The 20,504-nt window shown below is 44.4% G+C and overlaps 1 protein-coding gene across 2 annotated transcripts; it reads right to left on the reverse strand.

Annotated features, from left to right (window-relative positions):
• Positions 1 to 2,672: 2,672 nt before the first annotated feature.
• On the reverse strand, positions 2,673 to 15,235 carry S100Z (S100 calcium binding protein Z). Of its 2 annotated transcripts, XM_042855962.2 has the most exons (5): positions 14,856 to 15,235; positions 11,654 to 11,760; positions 6,666 to 6,731; positions 5,965 to 6,124; positions 2,673 to 3,980 (listed from the first exon to the last, which is right to left on the reverse strand). In XM_042855962.2, the coding sequence occupies exons 3-5, from the start codon at positions 6,728 to 6,730 to the stop codon at positions 3,810 to 3,812; spliced, it is 396 nt and encodes a 131-aa protein (XP_042711896.1). In that variant the 5' UTR covers position 6,731; positions 11,654 to 11,760; positions 14,856 to 15,235; the 3' UTR covers positions 2,673 to 3,809. The 2 variants fall into 2 exon arrangements, with proteins under 2 accessions (XP_042711896.1, XP_005288348.2); XM_005288291.5 differs by lacking the exons at positions 6,666 to 6,731; positions 11,654 to 11,760; positions 14,856 to 15,235 and adding an exon at positions 6,476 to 6,658.
• Between the last annotated feature and the right edge of the window lie 5,269 nt (positions 15,236 to 20,504).

The raw sequence follows: 20,504 nt of genomic DNA on the forward strand, positions 1-20,504 counted from the left end.
TTTTTGAGAGAGAGACCGTGAATGTGAGCCACTATCAACCCAGAGTCCCCCTCCCCCACCCTGTGTATAGGTCACTGTGCCGGCCTCACCAGCCCAGAGTGACACTAAGGCTGACATAGCTTATCATGGAAGGATCTCTCATCCAACATTATGGCCGGCATAATGGCTACCATGCCACTCCTCTCCCTGCAGCTTGCATAGGAGTTGTGGCCAAAGACAGGGAGCATTGCTGAGGCTTCTCTGCTTTCTGGCAATCCCCAGCTGCCCTAATGGTCCCTTGGTGGGGATTGATAGCTGATATAAATACACACCTGGGGACTGGACCAGAACACAGTTAGCCCAGGGTTAGGGGTAGCAAAAGTGGCTTAAATCCCTCCTGAGGTATGCTATGCCATTTTGTTTTCTGGTATTGAACATGCTTCGTGCTATTTTCTCCCCTGTCTGTTTGGTCTTAAGACTGAGCTCAGAAAAGGGCTCTTTTAAAAGTTGATAGAACTTGATAGTTGTCTTTGCAATAAGAACCCTCTAGTGATTTACAGGGTTTATCCAGCATTTGTTGTCTCTAATCTGGAATAAATATGATTTGAGTCATTCTCTGAATCACACGAAGTTCATGTGCAAGACAGCCCCATTCACAAGAAGTTCATGCTACACTGATTCCCTTGTAAATTCTAATCATTAGATTATTTCACTGAATGGCTCCATCATGACTGCCATCTCCCATTAGCAGTAGGTTCACATCATGGCTAAGTGTGACGTGGCATAATTCTCATCAGAGTCCAGTTTGCTCCTTTTTCAGTATCTAATTAGAGAATGGCACTGGGTTTGTGAGCTTTCCCAGCTTTGAGGTTTTCTTCCAAAGGCCTCCTAGTTAAAACTAGTAGTGGGTAAACTAGCTTCTGGCTAATATTACTTGACCCAGGAAATAATTAAGTTCAGTGTGACCTGGTCTAAAGATTTACACTGAGCTCCTCACTGGAGGAAGGTGAAGGACGAGGGGGACCAGTAATGTTTTGGAGAACCCAGAGGTGACCATAGCAGAGGTACTTTGTGTGAGCCTAAGAACCCCTCAATGTCAACTGGCAAGGGAGTTACAAGAATATACTGATGTATGTATGTACATTCCAGATGATTAAAGAATATTGTGTGAGGTCTTAAATGAAAGCCAGGATCACACCGATCATTAACAGCGCTATGAAATGGATGTGCAGATACATGCAAGGAATTATGTATGTATGCTGAAAATGGGTTCCTAAAGTTTGTATCAAGGCAGAGCTGGAAAATAGGTTTTTCTGCCAGATAAAAGATGTTTATTCACCTATCACTCTGTTGGCATGTAAATTAAGCATTGTAAGCCAACACAATGGAAAGCTCATTTACATACAACGATAACGGGAGCATGTGAAATCACCGGGAAGGCAACACACTGCAGAATAAGTTATAGGGGGTTGTCTTGACTCTGGGTATTGACAGTGAACTTTGGGGAGTATAAGGAGAAAGCAAAGAAGACACCTCCTTATCCTGCACCTTGGAAGTAGTCGGGCAATACAATTACATTCATGAAAACAGGATCATAACCAATGGTGGTGGAAACACTGCAAAGAACATTTGCAGGAACAGAAACTTCATTAGAGAGAAAGTTAGCCTACTTAGTTAAGATTAATAGAAAGAGTATTATGATTTTGTTTTATACATAACCCCTTGTTTCCATAACCCTTACTTGCTATCCCTTGAATCTTTGATAATACACTTATCACTGTTTACTATTCACTATTATATCTACCAGTGCTGTGGTATGATACAAGGAGGTGATCCTGAGTTGAATCATACAAGTTGATATGTACACTGTTCCCATGGGAGTAGCAGACCTAGTATTTCTGAGAGTAAATTTCAGTGGATAAAGGGCTGGACAATACAGTAGAATGCTTTAAAGGGGCTTGAGGCCTGGGGTGCACCTGTTGCTAACCTGCAAGACAAAGTAAGGGCTGGCATAGCCCAGAGGAGAGTGCTTGAGTAGCTAACAGGCTGGTAGTGTCAGGGAGCTGACACCCAGTTAAGCATGTGTAAATCTCCCTTTCACTGGAGGCAAGGGGGTAACAAGCTGAACCTCAGTACCCCAAGCACTGTCACACCTTGATTTTCAAAATAATGCTTCCCTGCTCTCATTGTGGTCTCACTGAAAGTGAGACTGACATGTAAGCGAGGGGGCAAGAAATCACCAGAGACAAAAAATTAATAGTCACTTTTTTTTTTTTTGCCATTCACCCACAGCGAATCCCCTGTGAATGCTATATAAATGTCAGTCATAAAATCACTAAACACGTTGCAAAGAGGGGCAGCACATTCAGCTTCTGCTACCACTGGACAGCCTCCAGCATTACATGACAAGATATCTGGCGGTGACAGATTTCTTCTTCAGGGGATGACAACTGCCCCAGACATGGCTGATGATGCTCTCCTAAATTACAGAATGCTACTTTGATAAGGGCTTAGGTAATTGTAATGCTATATTATGTAACAAAAATCATTTGAATATTAGATTCACCATCAAAAGGTGGTTGAGGTTTGGGGAGGTAGAGATAAGTCAGTTACACCATTATTAGGTCATGTCTAGCCAAACAGTATCTGAAGTGACTTTTTTTCCTCATACACAAAGAGCAAATCATGCAGTCTTAAGCCAAATGTCTTTTATTGTAGACTAAGGAAAACAATGAAGGAAGAAAAAGCAAATATAAAGTCACTGAGGGTAAAAACAGAGAGTCTCAACCCCCTGGCAAGATCCTCCCACCACAACTCCTGCAGCAGGCCTCCAAAGACTCCTCCCATTTAATGATGCAACACAAAGAAAACAGAATCACATGGCCTCATTTACATCTCCCCTGGCCTCCTATAAGCAATCAGCTGACAAAAAGTCCTCTACTCATTTATTTAAATAATTTATCCTCTGCACGAACTCTTTTATGCTGAGAGAAGGAGTTGAACAGAGTGGCAGAACACAATAGAAGTGAAGCTGGGCAAGGTTGGGAAGCTGAAGGAAGCCATGCATTCTGTCCAAATGGATGGGAGGAAGGCATGATTGCAGCCTATCAGTGCAAGTGAAGGGAGGGCTTGAGAAATGAAAACAGAGAAGAAGGTGGCCCAAACTGAGCAGAACTGGTCCAAAAAAATCATCCTTTTTTGCCTGCCAAAAAATTAGAGTTTTCAACAGGACACTTCAAAATTAAATTAAAAATTCAGTTCAAAACTCAATGAAAGTTTTCATTACATTTCATTTCAAATTTTCCCATTCAAAAATTGTGTCAAATGAAATTCCCACCACCGCCTAAAAATTTTTTAATTTATTTTTTAAAAAATAACCCATTTTTCAACAGGAAAATTATGTGTTTGAAAAATTTGAACCAGCTGTAAAAGTCAGACAGCAAACTGTAGTTTCCAGAGGAATGCATGCCAGTGGAGGGGGCTGCACACTAGATGTGGGACAGGGTAGATGAAAAAGGGGTGAATACAAGTAGGAGGGTGAAAACTCAGAAACTCAGTCAAGTGAACTATCTTCTGGAGCTTTTGCCTCAGGGAAGTGACAAATGCATGATGTAAAAGCAGAAAATCTTGGAAGATACTTAGGGCCAAATTCTCAGGTGGTGAAAATCAATATGGGCCCACTGAAGTCAGCAGAGACCTGCTGCTTTACACCAACTGACGACTTGGTCCTTACGATTTAATAACATTAACACGACATAGTTTGTAGTCACATAATGCTGATGAGTGCTAACTAAGCATGATTCAGTTACATTTGTGTCTGAGTGGTTCATTTACTTATCATTTCCAATTTCCTTTTGCTTTAGCTGTTCCTCAAAGAAGTCATTGCATGCTACAGTCAAAGCAGCAACCAGAATGACAAATTCATTAAAATCCACTTCATTGTCTTTATTGGTATCCAGATCTTTCATGATCTTATCAACCAGCTGCGGATCCTTTTGGCACTAGAAAGAAAAAAAGAAAATTAAATTTAAAAAGACCAACAGATTTGTGGACCTTCAGTTTGATGTTTCTTAAATGTAGTTAAGCTTGGCAGAACTCCATTTTTATTTTTTTATAATTTGACTGATTTCAGTTTATTTTTAAACATTTTTCCATTTTCTCATTGTGCACAATTATGTTTTTAAGCATTTTGTTCTATGTTTATCAATTTAAATGTTCACAGGTATGGGATATTATGGAGAGGGTCAGACAAAAATTATTGAATGACAGTAGATGTTAATATTCAAAGAGTTAAAGCTTTACAACAGTTAAAACACAAATTGTCAACCTCGCACATCAAAATATACCAAGGAAGCATCCTTAAATCAAATTCTTATAAGTTCTCAAAGAGCATTTTTCTTACTTTGCCTAGCTGTAACTTGATTATTATCAATGGAAAAATATTTTTTCTTTGGTTTGTGTGTGTATGGTGAAATTGATGATTACCAACATGTACTGATGAAAATCTAATCCTTCCAAGCCTAAATATAATCTGCCTGGATATTATTTGTATAACAGGTATAAAGTGTGTTTCATTTTCTTGAACATACACACACTAAACCCACAAGCCTTCCAGGAATTATTTTTACATGTACTGTATCTTTAACTATTTCAATGTCTCAAATCTGTACTCAGTTTAACAAGAAAATGACTTAACTGTGGTGCACATCTTGAATGTATAGTTCTGGTATATCATAGTACAATTCAGTAATGTGCTAAAAATGTAAGTAGCATCAATTCTTTCAATCTGTTCTAAAAATTAAAAATGAAGGTGCTGTGTGAAATTTTCATTTAAAATGTCTGTATATAAATATTAACAGGGTTAAAAGCATAGGGCCAGGTTTTCAAAAGAGCTCAGCAACAAATAGGCACTTAAATGAAGCAACCAGATTTGTGGAGCTGTCGAGTGAAAATCTGGCTCATGTTTATTTTAAAATAGGAACTATATCAATGTTGTTTGGGGGGGTTTTATGCTATTTATAATTTCAAGAGGTTATTTATATAGGACCAGATAATGCCTTCTTTTGTCAAAATTGGTAGAACCTTATTTAGCAAGTACGGGTCCTACTCAATATGAGTAAGGGCAGCAGGTAATCAATAGCCAGGATTAAAAAGAAAATCCAGTCCAAGAAATTTCATAAATGGATTCAAAATAATCCTGCTGTTATTATTAAAGACCACAGAATTGTTAGGATTACTAAAATACAGGGAATCAATTATGTACTAGATTCCATAAGAATTTCAGTTTGAATAATTTAAGAACACAACAGATGTGCATAAATTAATTCAAATCAGCAATGACTGTGAGAGCTCTTCTCAGCAATATCTCTGTTCAGTACAGATAGGGAGCTATATTTGGAATTTACAGGATTGCCAATAAACCTGTGAAAAAATGTGTACCATACAACTGTAAGCCTGAAGAAGCCCTAAAAGAGCATGAAACATTCCCGATGCTGATCGCAATCAGTCTGCATATGTTTGGGACTGCACAGTCATTTCCATTCACTACACTTAAAAATGTCTCTCTCCTCCTGAGAACTATATACCTGTATTGTATTCCAATTTTGCTTAGGGCTGGTCTACACTCAGTTCTAACTAAATTGATTAAAACTGATTTAACTAAATCATTTTTTCTACTATTTCTAGATTGTATTTGGCACTGATGTTCAAACACACAGCTGAATAATCAGTGACTGACGTGGTTTTCATCATTTGTGACTAGTGGTTCAAAGCAAAGGTGCGCATTTTAATATACTCATCAAACAAGACACTTGTTTTAGCGTTTTCTCTTTGGCTCCACAAACACAGTTGTCATTTGATTGTATAGTTTAGATGCTGTCACAGCATGGACTTGATTGTATAAGGAAATGCTCTTCCAGAATCCTTCAGTAGCTATTTCCCTCACCCACTAAACCTTAATTTAAAGAGATGTAAACTGCCTCTTACTGAAAGGAAGTCAGTGAGTTCACTGGTAAGGAGCTGTTTGAGTTCTCCTTTATTCAGTTTGTATTTGTCCCCTTCTTTGCCTGAATAATGGTGAAAAATCTTGATCAAGGTGTCCATAGCATTCTCCAGTTGTGTAGGCATATTGTAGAGTGGAACAGCTCTAGGACAGAGAACAAAAATCATTGGTACTGTACATGAATTATATAGAACTCAAGCATGTGAGGAGATGGAGAGCTGTCTAGTTCAGTTGTAAAATAGAAGCTGTCATAAATACTGAAAAACATGTATTCATTTGATCCATACAATCAAATGGTGACTTACACCACTAGACTATGATATTAAAACAAAACATTGTACTGCAGACATCATAGATTAGCTCTGGAAAATAAATGTGAAGGGTTAAACGAAAGCTCTACTGTGCATCCAGTATGATCAACAGGAAAACATTTATACAGCAAGTTGAAATCACAGGCGTAAAGAAAGCATATTATACCAGTACATAATCTCCTACCTGTTCAACCAAAAGAATATTGTCAACGGGTAATGATAGCTAAATCGTACCCACATTTATACTGAGAGCTCCCGCCTAGCATACCGATTTCCCTGATGCTCAGAGGGAAATCACCAATGATAGCAGATTCAAATGCTGGAGCATCAGCTTTCACTTTATTGGGTCCTACTGTTTTGGTTTTTTAAGTCACCTGGAATGAACAGGTGTGAGCTTCTGTCCCCAAGTGGCCTTCCAGGGACTGGCTTCACTGAGCATTCTGTAAAGAGAAGAGCGATTATATCATTAAACCAGAAGAGGGTGGAAATACAATTAGTTGCTAGGAAGCTGAGGATTGGGAAAATAACTAAAAATAGAGATCAGGTGAAGGGGAAACATTTCTTTGTGTAAACCAAGGGAGAGCTCTTACAAAGATAAAGATAACAGGAAAGTCACTGGCAATATCATACAGCGAAAACTGAGCCTTATCAATTCTACAGACTATACAAGAAAATATACACAGGGAACACTGTAGCTAAAGTCCACCTAATTTCTAAAACACATGGACACACACCTGTCTACTATAGTGATTAAGTGCTTTATTGATATCTAGACACACAGATAAAAGCATACTTTCCTGGAATGGTCACAAAGAAAAGGTTTGTTTCTGATTCCATGGGTATTTGTTTACTCTGTTTAATAATTTTTTCACTATGAACTTGTCACAAAAAAATCATTGAACGCAACAGAAGTGCTATAAATGGTGCATGCAAAATATTTATTCTTTTATTGTTTGACCTTTTAAAAATGGGCCCATGTGGGGGCCTGGAGAGCAAAATTAGAAGTGACAATGACAAAAATCAACTCAAAGTAACTCCCTCCAAACAAAACCACAATCTAACCTAATCTAATCCGTGTGCATTTCTAAAGCAGCAAACCTTAATGTCTAGGCACTTGGGGCCAGATTTGCAAAAATATTTAGGCACATCAAGATGCAAATAGATACCTAGTGAAATTTCCAAAAGTGCCTAGGACCCAGATACTCAAATGTATTTAAGTGCCTCACTTCCACTGAAATCCCTTTAGGCACATATCTGAATCTTTAGGAGTCTAAATTCCTTTGTGAATCAGGCCCTTGCTTGATAAGGTCCTCATCATGGTATGTATGCACTCAGGAGAAAACCAGATCACCGCTCTTACACAAAGGCCCCCCCAAGGAAATTAATAGATGAGTCAGTCCTGCATCCACTCCCCAGGTCAACAGACTTGTGCTTGGTCTTTGTCAAACTAAAGAGGGAAGTGAAATTAAGAGTCAAAGGCCCTCCAGTGAGAATCTCCTGCTATCAGCTCTCAGAGTTTGGGAACATGTTTTATCCCCAATTTACGAGGAGAGGCTGAGGGAACTGGGGTTATTTAGTCTGCAGAAGAGAAGCGTGTAGGGTTAACATCCATCCGGGTTTCCCAGGACATGTCCGGCTTTTTCAGCGTTAAATGGCCGTCCGGGGGGGATTTCTAATCAAGTAGAAATGTCCGGAATTTCCCCCTTCCCCTCATGCAGAGTACGGCTCGGCTGATTGGATGGCGGGACCTGATTGAAAGCCACTCGCAGCCACTGGGACCTCTAGCAGCCACAGTGCCTCCCCCTCCCCGCTCCCTCCTCCCCCACAGAGCAGCACAGAACAGTGTTTGAGTCCACGTGGAGCCTGCAGCTCTCCCTCTGCCGGGTGAGTGGGGGAGCAGAGGCTGCAGGGCGAGGAGGATCAGGGCAGGCAGGGGCATAGAGGCTGCAGGGGCAGGGCAGGCGGGGGCATAGAGGCTGCAGGGGCAGGGGGGTGTAGGGGCAGGCGGGGGGTGCAGAGGCTGCAGGGCGAGGAGGAGCAGGGCAGGCAGGGGCATAGAGGCTGCAGGGGCAGGGCAGGCAGGGGGTGCAGAGGCTGCAGGGGCAGGGCAGGCAGGGGGTGCAGGGTGAGTGGGGAGCAGGGGGCACAGAGGCTGCAGGGGTGGGGGGGTGCAGAGGCTGCAGGGCAAGGAGGAGCAGGGCAGGCAGGGGCATAGAGGCTGCAGGGGCAGGGCAGGCGGGGGGCGCAGAGGCTGCAGGGGCAGGGACTGCAGGGCAGGTGGGGGGGGGGGGTGCAGGGACTGCAGGGCGAGTGGGGAGCAGGGGGATTTGATAGCAGCCTTTAACTATCTGAAGGGGGGTTCCAAAGAGGATGGAGTTAGACGGTTCTCAGTGGTGGCAGATGACAGAACAAGAAGCAATGGTCTCAAGTTGCCGTGGAGGAGGTCTAGGTTGGATATTAGGATACACTATTTCACTAGGAGGGTGGTGAAGCACTGGAATGGGTTACCTAGGGAAGTGGTGGAATCTCCATCCTTAGAGGTTTTTAAGGCCCATCTTGACAAAGCCCTGGCTGGGATGATTTAGTTGGTGTTGGTCCAGCTTTGAGCATTGGATTGGACTAGATGACCTCCTTAGGTCTCTTCCAACCCTAATATTTTATGATTCTATAATTCTATTTAGGGTTACCATATTTCCTCATTAAAAAAAGAGGACACTCCATGGGACCCTGGCCCTGCCCCCCGGCCCCGGCCCAACTCCGCCCCTTCCCCAAAGTCCCCGCCCCAACTCCGCCCCCTCCCCTGAGCGCCCCGCATTCTCCCTCCTCCCTCCAGCCTTGAAACAGCTGGCCGAGCACTACCGGCTTCACGGTTTGCTGGGCAGCCCCCAGACCTCCAGACCCTGCCCCCAGCCGGGCGCTTTCCCAGCACAGCCGGAGCCCGGGAGGGGAAGCGCCCGGCCAAGGGCGCAGGGTCTGAAGGTCTGGGGGCTGCCCGGCAAACCGTGAAGCTGGTAGCGCTCGGGCAGCTCGGTTCTTCAGCTACACAGAGCTGAGGTGTCCGCGGGGAGCAGCAGCAGCTGCTGCGGGGGAATCCACCTGCAGCTCGCAGCCTGCAGGAGCCGCAAGGTAAGCAGGGGACTGGGGCAGGGATGACGGCAAAGCTATTTTCCCGGACATGTTCGGCTTTTTGGCAATTCCCCCAGGACGGGGATTTGAGGACCAAAAAGCCGGACATGTCCGGGAAAAACCAGACGTATGGTAACCCTACCTAACTGCCCCCCAGGATTCCCCCGCTACCTAAGCCTCCCTGATCCTTGTCCCCTGACTGCCCCCTCCCGAGACCTTCCCCCCATCCTAACTAGCCCCCTGGGACCCTATCCCCTACCTGTCCCCTGACTGCCCCAACCCTTATCCACACCCCCACCCCCAAACAGACACCAGGGACTCTCATGCCCCATCCAACCACTCCCCACTCCCTGACAGCCCACCCCCCCAGAACTCCCGACCCATCTAAACCCCTCTGCTCCCTGTCCCTTGACTGCCCCCTCCTGGGACCCCTGCTCCTAACTGCCCTCCAGAACCCCACTCCCTACCTAAGCCTCCCTGTTCCTTGTCCCCTAACTGCCCCCTCCTGAGACCCCCTCCACCCTAATTGCCCCCCAAGGACCCTACCCCCTACCTGTACCCTGACTGCCCAAAACCTTACACTCCCAACCCCCAGACAGTCCCCCCCTGAACTCCCGACCCATCCAACCCTCCCCCTGCTCCCTGTCTGTGGACTGCCCCCTCCAGAACCTCCCTGCCCCTTCTCCGACCCCCTGGCCCCCTTACCGTGCCGCTCAGAACAGCGTGTCAGGCTCCATGCGCAGCCCGACATGCTGGCCCTCTCCCCCACGGAGCGCATAGCCCAGTTTCTGCCCTCGCAGAGTGCTGCGGAGCGGCACGCTGGGCATGGCGAGGAGCTCCAGAGGCCCGTTGCAAATGGCCGGCTGGCTGCGAATGCAGGGAGGGGGAGCAAGGGAGAGAGAGGAGGGGAGTGATCTCAGCTGCAGGGGAGAGGAGGGGGAAGTGGAGGAGGGGCTCTCTCTGGCTGCCAGAGCCCCATGCAAGTGGCACCATCCGGCCGGCTGCCCTGTCAGCCACGTGCACTCTGCATGGGCGGGAAGTCCAGACATTTACAAATTACCCCCAGACGCTACTTTTAACTGAGAAAAGCCGGACATGTCCGCGGGAATCCGGACGAATGGTAACCCTAATTCTATTCCCATTCACCCCAATACCCAGTGAGTATTCTCTCCGTGTGCTACATTCTTTTCCTGTCTCTCTCACCATACTGATAAATGAAGCAAAACACACTGAAAAGCTTCAAATGATACCAAATGCAGCAGTTTATCTACTTGGCAAAACAGATTATGCATCATCACTGAGCATCTCTCTCTGGTCTGGCTCCCCAATGAGTACAGAGCCCAGTTCAGAGCCTCTGTCCTGATAATCAAAGCTCTCCATAGGATTGGCTCTAGCTACCTAAGAATTACCTCGCCCTCTTTGACCAGGACCTCCCATGACAGCAACGTTCCAGTGGAACCATGACACTCCTGCCTACCGAGGGGAAGGGAAAGGCTTGTGAGTGTGGAAGACAGAGCTTGTACAGGAGTAAGACCTGCATTATTCAGCTCACCCCCCGCCCCCGAGAGAAAATTCACCACAGGCCTCCACCACCTTCGGAACTAAGTACAAAACTCATTTCATTCACTTAGTTTCTCTTTCTCTCTCTTTCTCTTTCTCTGGCACACAAATGTAAACAAGCAAGCAAACAGAAATGCTATGTATAAATCCAACTATTTCTCCTACAGCCTAGGAAGAAACAGAGAGAGATTGTTACTGCCAATTCTATTTTAAATCGGTGTGAGGCACTCATATACTACAATGATTGGAACCACATAAGTATCTTGATAGATAGACGTCATTTCTCATCTGCATGTCTCCTTTGCCATCAGGGCAAGGTGCTCCCCATCCTTTTTTGATTGTACCTACCTGAAAAATCAGCGTAAACATATGGGGCTCAGTTGTGTCTATTATACAAAGACCCACAATGGGGGAGGGGTGTCTCACAGAGGTACCCCATCCCAGCAGGGATTCTAGGAGGCACCTACTATGTAGAGGGCTCTCACCGTGTACTATACCTATGCATGGAATGCAGCATGTGCTCCACTCCATGGCACTATCCACTTGCTCTCCCTTTTGGGGTGGCTAACCCCCACAGGTTCTACTGGGAGGCAGCCTGGTGATGTCGTTACCCATGGTTATATAGCCCTTAGTCATAAATGTGGGTACTGTGAGGGGGATCATTCCATTTACTCACCGCTGTTGAGATGGTGCAGAAGGATAGAGGTTGTTTCTCAAGCAGCCAGGGCCATTCAGGCTTGTATCTTCCTGTGATCACTAATACCTACATCATTGCTCAGAAATCTTTATTAATCAAAATAAATAAAAACACCTGAATAAGACTATTAAATAAACAGCAAAAGTTAAGAGCTGCTGCATCCACAAATGAAGGGTACTGAAAACTATGGAACATTCACAGTCGAATATATAATTCAGCATGTATCTCTCTAAACCACATTCACCATCTAGCTACTGAATATTGTAAATTCAATTAGCTAAGCAGAGAAAGCAATGGGTATAACTTTCAGATGAGAGGTATAAACTTTCAGCGCCCCCACCCTCAGGACATGAGAGAGAAAGTTATATCTTTCTTTTCCCCCACACCAGCTCAATAATTTATACAATGATATAATCTGCATAGCCCCTTCCAATACTCTGACTACTTCACTTTAGCTAATTGTTTAAGAAACTCTTTATTCCAGGGGGCTGGTTTATATTTAATAGCATGATCAGCTGTACCAAAGCTCTCTTGTCAAGAGATTCTTTTCATTTGTTTCCCAAGAAACTGTCATGAATTCGCTTGGCTCTTCCATTAGAGGAATCCTGTAAGATGCTGAATACTCTCCCCTTCCAGGGGGCTTCAATGAAAGTGGAGGATGCTCAGTGCCATTCAGGATCAGCAGTGGCTCTCAACCTTTCCAGACTACTGTACCCCTTTCAGGAGTGTGATTTGTCTTGCGTACCCCCAAGTTTCACCTCGCTTAAAAACTACTTGCTTACAAAAATCAGACATAAAAATATAAAAGTATCACAGCACACTGTTACTGAAATATTGCTTACTTTCTCATTTTTACCATATACTTATAAAATAAACCAACTGGAATATAAATATTGTATTTACATTTCAGCGTATAGTATATAGAGCAGTATAAACAAGTCATTGTCCGTATGAAATTTTAGTTTGTACTGACTTCATTAGTGCTTTTTATGTAGCCTGTTGTAAAACTAGGCAAGTATCTAGATGAGTTGATGTGCCCTCTGGAAGACTTCTGCGTACCCCCCAGGGGTACGTGTACCCCTGGTTGAGAACCACTGCCCTAGAAAATTAGGTGGTTACCCAAAATTAATAGAAATCAATGGATTACTTTCACCTTCCTTTCAAGCTGCATTACCTGCTCTGTTTTAATACAGGCTGTACTGTATCTTGCTAGCTAATGACAGCCCACTGAAGTCAATGGAAAGGCTCCCAATGGGATCAGGCCCTATATAAATTCCCTTTATAGCTGATGACCAAACTTTATCTCAACTTCCTGACCTATAAATCAGAAACAAAATGAAACACAGCCTGATCTCCTGGCTTAGCTAATATAGCTCCAGCATTTAAGATGTTTCCCCTTCATGTTCTGTGTGCTCCTTTCAGACAGTCCCAGCACTGCCCTCCTCCCACCAGCTGATAACTAAGAGGAGCTTGATCCTGCTCTTAAATATGGAAATATGCTATGTAAAATCCATTGCTGTCCAAGATGTAGTTTAGAAGTGTTTTCATATTGGATGGTGTGACTAGTGTATGTTGGTCGACCATATAGGGCCAGATTCTGTCCCCCTTACCCATGCTGGATAGTATCTTACTGCACAAATAGCCCATCCGATGTCTGTGGGGCTACACACGTAGGGTAAGATTGGTCCTTGCCCACACTTGTGCAGGTGTTGGAGGCATAAGGCACTCCTTTACTCTTCTGTGTGGGCTATGACATGGTGGGCCCCAGAATGGGGGAAGACCAGCCTCTGTGGGGGGCCACTCCTCCCCCTTCCATGCAAATGGGCATATAATGGGTGGAGTCTTGGCTCCACGTGCTTCCCCACAACATGCTGACTAGCACAATGGAGCTGTGGTGGCGGGAGGAGCATTGTGCTCTTGGTATAGTCCAGAAGTGGCCTCCTTCCCCTGGGATAAGGGGATGTTAGGATCCACTGAGCCCCTCTTCCACTCACTTCCCAAAAACTCAGTTCAACTCTGGAATTTGTCAGTCAGGTGACAGCAACACTATTTGACAGCAACACGATGCCATAGCTGGCCATGTTCAGAACCAGGGGTGGACGCAGGGCACACCACAAATCCAAAGTTACACAGCAAACCTTTGCCTTATATACATCTCTACTGCCTGCCTATACATTGCAACACGCACTTCATGATTAGCCTGGTTACTTTTCAGGAACCAGTCCCTGTACAGCATGATCTGTCCATGTACAGTTCATGTATAACCTGAGCTCTACATTCCAGACTTGTCTTGTCCATTGTCTCCATCACCTGCTTATCTTAGCTAGACTGACTCCTGCCTAATGCTTGTTATGCCCTTATTTACAACTGATTCTTCCATTCACCTTCCCAGTCATGCCACTTGAGACATGAGGTCTTACTTGTGTTAAGTTACTCAGGTCAAATTAGGCTACAGGGGAGACAAAGGGAATTGTCGTGACACTCAGAATCTCAGTTCCTTGCCAGGTCTGCTCCTGAGGCAGCACAACCACATGCTGCCTCTTCCCAGAGCAGATGGCAAACTGGCAGTATAGGCCACAATTAAGTATTGCTCCATCTATATGAGTAAGAGTGGCAGAACTGGCCCTTGGTTAGCATCTGGTTTTCAACATTTGCCCCCAAACTATGCTGGCAATATCTTCTGGCAAATAATTGCTGAGCTGGAGAAGGCAATTCAGCCCTTCCTCCGCACACACACCCTTTACCTCCACCCTGTACATATTTGCTTTTTCTGCTCTCAGTAACCAGCCTCATCCAATTCCGGGCTGCATGCCTGGCTAATCAGTTCTGTAGCCCAGGTGGCGCAAGGCTTGACTGGAAGCAATGTGGGGAACTCAGCGGCTCTGGGGAATGGATGTAGTATAAAATAAAGAGGGTTTCATTTTGAACAAATATTTACTGGTGAGTTCTAATCAGCATTTTAGCTTCGCTCTTACTAGGAAAAATCAGTTTAAACCAGAAGCCTGACATATATCTAATGCTTTCTAGGTTTTAACATCCAGATAAAAATCCCATCCTGTGTCATTGTGGGGTTCAGATCACAAGTTAAGTGCAAAACTATCATTTCTTGCACAATAAAATCTTATATTTTCAGCCAAAGAGCTGTTATCTAGGCAGCACTTTGTAGTTATGTGCTACTTACCTTGTCCACCTGTCTGCTGCTGGGGATAGCTTTTCTAGTCAAATTTCTCCTTTCTAATTTCCTCCTCCTCTTACCGTGAATTTTCCCAGGTCTGTGTGCCCTTCTCGTATCTCTTTCCCTTCTTTCCTCAGCGGAGTTTTCCGTGTCCTCCCTCATGTATCTGTATTCTCCTCTCCACTTCAGTATCTGTTTTTCAGTTCTTTCACTATATTCAGCCGTTCTCCCTTCTCTGTTTGTTCTGCTTTTAGTTTTCCCTCCCATTTTTACTGTAATGCATCACAGGGGACAGAACTGGGATTATGGGGCCTACAGCCCCTAAATCAAAGAGTTCTGGTCCTAAATACCGCCTTTAAATGGGTTGCTTTTTGACAGTCACCCAAACTGAAGAGTATTGTTGTGCTAATACCTTCATCTCATGCTGTTTAGATTTCCATTTGGACAATATGGTGTATTCTCTGCACTTCCTAGTAACTTTTAGGTCAGTTAGGTCTCCCTCTGGCCAGAATGTTCCTTGCCAGTCCTCCAGTGGCACTGTTATGGGAGAGAAACAAGAGCAACTTCTGTGCCAGAGATCTTCTAGCTGAGCCACTACCTACACCTTGCTTTGCTTCCCCAGCAGTCAGAGTTCAGTTTCTCTCTCCAAGGCCCCCATCAGTAACTGCCTCAGCTACCAGTTCGCAGCAGTGAGGTCAAGTTGCCATAAGCAACAAATTATTTTCCTGGTGATTTTAAAGAAAGACAGAGATTTAAAAAAAAAAAAAAAAAAAAAAAAGTAGAAATACCGCTGATTAACAAATATTACAGAAAGCATCACTAGACTGGCCCTAAGTTTAAGTGATAACATCCTTTTGCTCTTTCTGGCCTTTAGGTAACCACACTTGTCCAAGTCACTTTTTACATCAGCACAGCAGGTCTACCAACTGGTGCAAAATACCCAGCGTAGGCAAGGCCTTGGCATACAGCTGGCTTTCCTTCTTGTCAGGAGGAATCTAGTTACATAGCCCCAGAGTATCTCTCTTTCATTCTGTAACTGGAGACTGTGCAGCCAATGCCACTAGGCTTTGGCAGTTCAAGATGCAATTAGCACTTGGCATTACATCAGCTTCCAGACCAGGCCAAGATGGTAATTTCCTTTGTGGGAAATCCACTCATTAATAAGACAAAACCTTCCTTTCGTAATACTAATTCTGACTGACTCATGTTTCAGCCTACTTCAAACTCACATGAATTTTAAACTGGTGTGGGTGTGTGTCAGGGGTGGGGAGGTAAACATTTCTTCTAATCCACATTATGAATGCCCCCTCTCTTCATCTCATGCAAAGCTCTCACACATAGGGTCAGACTATGCCATTAAGGCACAACCCAGCTTTGAGGGTGTTTGTGAACTCTGGAAGGCACCATATACTCCAGACCCCCGCCTCCCATGTACCCAGGGAGCATGCCCACTATTCCACCCCTGAGGGTGATGGAGTATGCATTCCTTGCCATGGCTGGCCAGCTGTACTAGCAGGTGCAGAGGGGTGAGTGGGGGGCTTACCTATGCTACAAATGCTTTGGGGGTACAGCTAGACTGATATAACTATGCTAGCAGACCCCCCTGATGGAGATGCAGCATAAACTGACAGGAGGAATTCTACCGGCACAGCTGGACCATGTCCCCGAATGACATAGAAGCACTTTTCTGTATCAGCATAGTTGCGTCTTCCCCAGGGGCTTTACCAACATACCCTAGCAGCTAGCATGGAACAATTCCTGTGCTCTGGTGACCACAGCGATTGCAACTGTGCCTGACGCGGGCAAGGAGGGGGGAAGACTACGTGTGCCCACCCCACCTTGCACATCCATACCTCAGCATGGCACGGTCTGGTTCACTGTCATTAGCCCTTAAGAAATAAATAATGAAGCGCTCTACAGCCCAACACTGCAAAGTGCTGAGCATCTCCACTAGGAGCCATGGATGCTCATCACCTTGCAGGTGGCACTCAGCACCTTGCAGGATTAGGCCCCTAAATGATCCCTTCGGTGGTATTTCATTGCCGTGTACTGTACATAGAAGTAGTCTCTTTGCAAGCCCCTGACTAAGTTTTTGCCCAAGACAAAGGTACTCCTGGTTAAGTCAGTTGATTGGGACTCAGAAGAGCTGGGTTCAATCCCTGGTTCTTCCACAGATTTCTTCTGTGACCTTGATCAAGTTATTTAATCTGTCTGTGCCTCGTGTGTAAAATGGTGATAATAATCCTTCCTTTCTCCCACCTGTATTTCACTTGTTTATTTAGACTGTAAGCTCTCCAGGGCAGGAACTGTCTCTAGCTATGTGTATGAAGGAGGTCAGGTTCCCTGTTGGGGCCTCTAGGTGCTACTGTAATACAATTAATAATAATATTGGGAGAGAAGAGCTCCACAGGGTAGGGCCCTGTGCAGAGATGGCCTCTTCACCATTGAATCATCTGCAAACACTTGGAAGGTGGTAAGGTGATAGGGAACAGCCAGCATGGATTTGTGAAGAACAAATCATGTCAAACCAATCTGATAGCTTTCTTTGATAGGATAATGAGCCTTGTGGATAAGGGTGAAGCTGTGGATGTGGTATACCTAGACTTTAGTAAGGCATTTGATACAGTCTCGCATGATATTCTTATCGATAAACTAGGCAAATACAATTTAGATGGGGCTACTATAAGGTGGGTGCTGGCTGGGTAACCGTACTCAGAGAGTTGTTATTAATGGTTCCCAATCCTGCTGGAAAGGCGTAACGAGTGGGGTACCGCAGGGGTCTGTTTTGGGACCGGCGCTGTTCAATATCTTCATCAATGACTTAGATATTGGCATAGAAAGTACTCTTATTAAGTTTGCGGATGATACCAAATTGGGAGGGATTGCAACTGCTTTGGAGGACAGGGTCATAATTCAAAATGATCTGGACAAATTGGAGATATGGGCTGAGGTAAACAGGATGAAGTTTAACAAAGACAAATGCAAAGTGCTCCACTTAGGAAGGAAAAATCAGTTTCACACATACAGAATGGGAAGAGACTGTCTAAGAAGGAGTACGGCAGAAAGGGATCTAGGGGTTATAGTGGACCACAAGCTAAATATGAGTCAACAGTGTGATGCTGTTGCAAAAAAAGCAAACATGATTCTGGGATGTATTAACAGGTGTGTTGTGAGCAAGACACGAGAAGTCATTCTTCCACTCTACTCTGCTCTGGTTAGGCCTCAGCTGGAGTATTGTGTCCAGTTCTGGGCACCGCATTTTAAAAAAGATGTGGAGAAATTGGAAAGGGTCCAGAGAAGAGCAACAAGAATGATTAAAGGTCTTGAGAACATGACCTATGAAGGAAGGCTGAAAGAATTGGGTTTGTTTAGTTTGGAAAAGAGAAGACTGAGAGGGGACATGATAGCAGTTTTCAGGTATTTAAAAGGATGTCATAAGGAGGAGGGAGAAAACTTGTTCACGTTAGCCTCTAAGGATAGAACCAGAAGCAATGGGTTTAAACTGCAGCAAGGGAGGTCTAGGTTGGACATTAGGAAAAAGTTCCTAACTGTCAGGGTGGTTAAACACTGGAATAAATTGCCTAGGGAGGTTGTGGAATCTCCATCTCTGGAGATATTTAAGAGTAGGTTAGATAAATGTCTATCAGGGATGGTCTAGACAGTATTTGGTCCTGCCATGCGGGCAGGGGACTGGACTCGATGACCTCTCGAGATCCCTTCCAGTCCTAGAATCTATGAATCTATGAATCTATGAATGGGGAGCCAGTGTAAATCATAAAGCACAGTTAGTGTATGCTAATTGACGGAAGAGGCAATTTTGGGAGCGTTTGCCTTCAGTCTCTGGTTCCATGAGTTGAAAAGGTCCAGTCTAGCGGTAACACACAGATGGACCCAATCCCTATCTGTGAGAAGCAATAAATACTGCCCAAAGGCAATGGGAGTGAGGGTGTTGAAACTGGATTCATTCCATATTTCCACATAAGGCCAACATTATATTGCTATATAAAACAGTGTGAAAATCAGCTTTCATTTAGTTGGTGCATATATAACTGTTGGGAATCACTTTCTTTGGTACGCAGCTGCCCCTTAGTGTCCTGCTGAAAAACTGCTACTGCTTACCTCCAGATTGAACACAAGTTACAGCCACCAGAATTAACTCTGCTCAGGGGGCTGAAAGTGTTTAAAGCTTCTGTCAGATTTGCTTGAGGTAACACAGATGGTACTTTGTTTTGTATTGTCAATGAGCTTCACTAGTCTAAGAGGTTTGTATTGGCCATACCAAGCAAAACAACAAATATTATGAATAAAAATGAGTGAGAGAGGAAATATCTATTGCCCACAGATTACTAAAACCTGATTCAGCAAAGCATTTAAGCACATGCTTAAATCTCATTGAAGATACTTTAAATTAATGGGCTTTAAACACATGCTTTGCTGAATATAGGCTATGCATTCCATTAGTGAAAGTCACACACATATCCCTAGGGTGTAAAAACACAGTGGTTCTGAAGAACTTACCCCAAATTTACCCCAGGTGTTGAAATCAGAGAGCAAAAGCGTTTCACAGCAGCACCATAGCGTGTGGGGAACCATGACAGGGAGAGAGGTCAAAGGATAGCAATAAGAAGAAATTATTAGTAATTATATATATTACCTCTTAATTGTGCTGTGGAATCACCTCAAGTGGCAATGTGCATCTTTTAAATTCCGCTCAGAGCAGATCTAGACAACATGGTGCTTAAAATGCCAGTACCTTACTCCTGGGGGAATTCTGTACCACTGCGCATGCACAGAAATCATTTCCCCTGCAGATTTCTTTGCTTCCCCGCAGAAAAATGACTTCTGAAGGGAAAACAAAGGGAAGCCACAAGAGTGGTCATGTGCCCCTCCCCAGCTGTGCAGGTACATGATTTTGGGTGCCCAGAGCAGCCAGTGGACAGGTAAATCACCACAGGGCTGGGGACACCATGGCCGGTGGCTCCTAACGTGTGACAGGCTCAGCTCCTCTTCCCCTGCAAGGAGTAACAGGGACCAGATCATACCCACCCCCAGAAACCTCCCCCAGCCGCAGGAAGCTCCAAACCCTCCCCTGCCCCACTTCCTGCCCCCATCGCTCCTCAGTGGCGGTGGGGTTGTCACTGGAGTCTTAAAACCCAAAGTAGCGGTAACTTAACTGTTTCACTCCAGGCAGTGTCAGGGATAAATCAATGGGAACCCAGCACTTCCAGCTGATGAAAGATTGATACAAATAAGTATGCTATTATCTAAAACTAGTATTTATTTGATTTAAGCACACACAGACATAAGCAATAGGTTTAGAATATCCCAAGTAATTACCTAAAATCTGAGATGGTATCTAGAAGCAGGTCAGCGATGGCCAGTACTTCCCTGCCGAGGAGTAGGATGTCAGGGGAAAAGTTTCTCAGGATAGCTCCAAAGTACACTCTGTTAGCTAGTCCTTTTATAAGTAATTTTTTAAAAACACATAGCTCATAGTAACTCCTACTGGAATGACTTTTCCTAACTTCAATAAACTATTTATCAACAAAACATTCCTAACAATCTTAGCCATAATAAGCTTCTGTTGCTTAAAAGGACATGCAATACCATCTATAAACAGACGAGGGAGCCCTTATAGCTTCTGAAGAAGTGAGG

This window comes from Chrysemys picta, chromosome 6, assembly GCF_011386835.1.
Source record: "Chrysemys picta bellii isolate R12L10 chromosome 6, ASM1138683v2, whole genome shotgun sequence".
NCBI classification, from domain to species: Eukaryota; Metazoa; Chordata; order Testudines; family Emydidae; genus Chrysemys; species Chrysemys picta.

Excerpts from the sequence above, each read along its gene's own strand:
- S100Z (XM_042855962.2), bottom strand. The coding sequence starts at position 6,730 with ATGCTCAGTGAAGCCAGTCCCTGGAAGGCCACTTGGGGACAGAAGCTC. Across the intron at positions 6,125-6,665 it reads CTCACACCTGTTCATTCCAG|AGCTGTTCCACTCTACAATA; the intron begins GTGACTTAAAAA and ends TCTCTGTCCTAG. Across the intron at positions 3,981-5,964 it reads AACTCACTGACTTCCTTTCA|TGCCAAAAGGATCCGCAGCT; the intron begins GTAAGAGGCAGT and ends TTTTCTTTCTAG.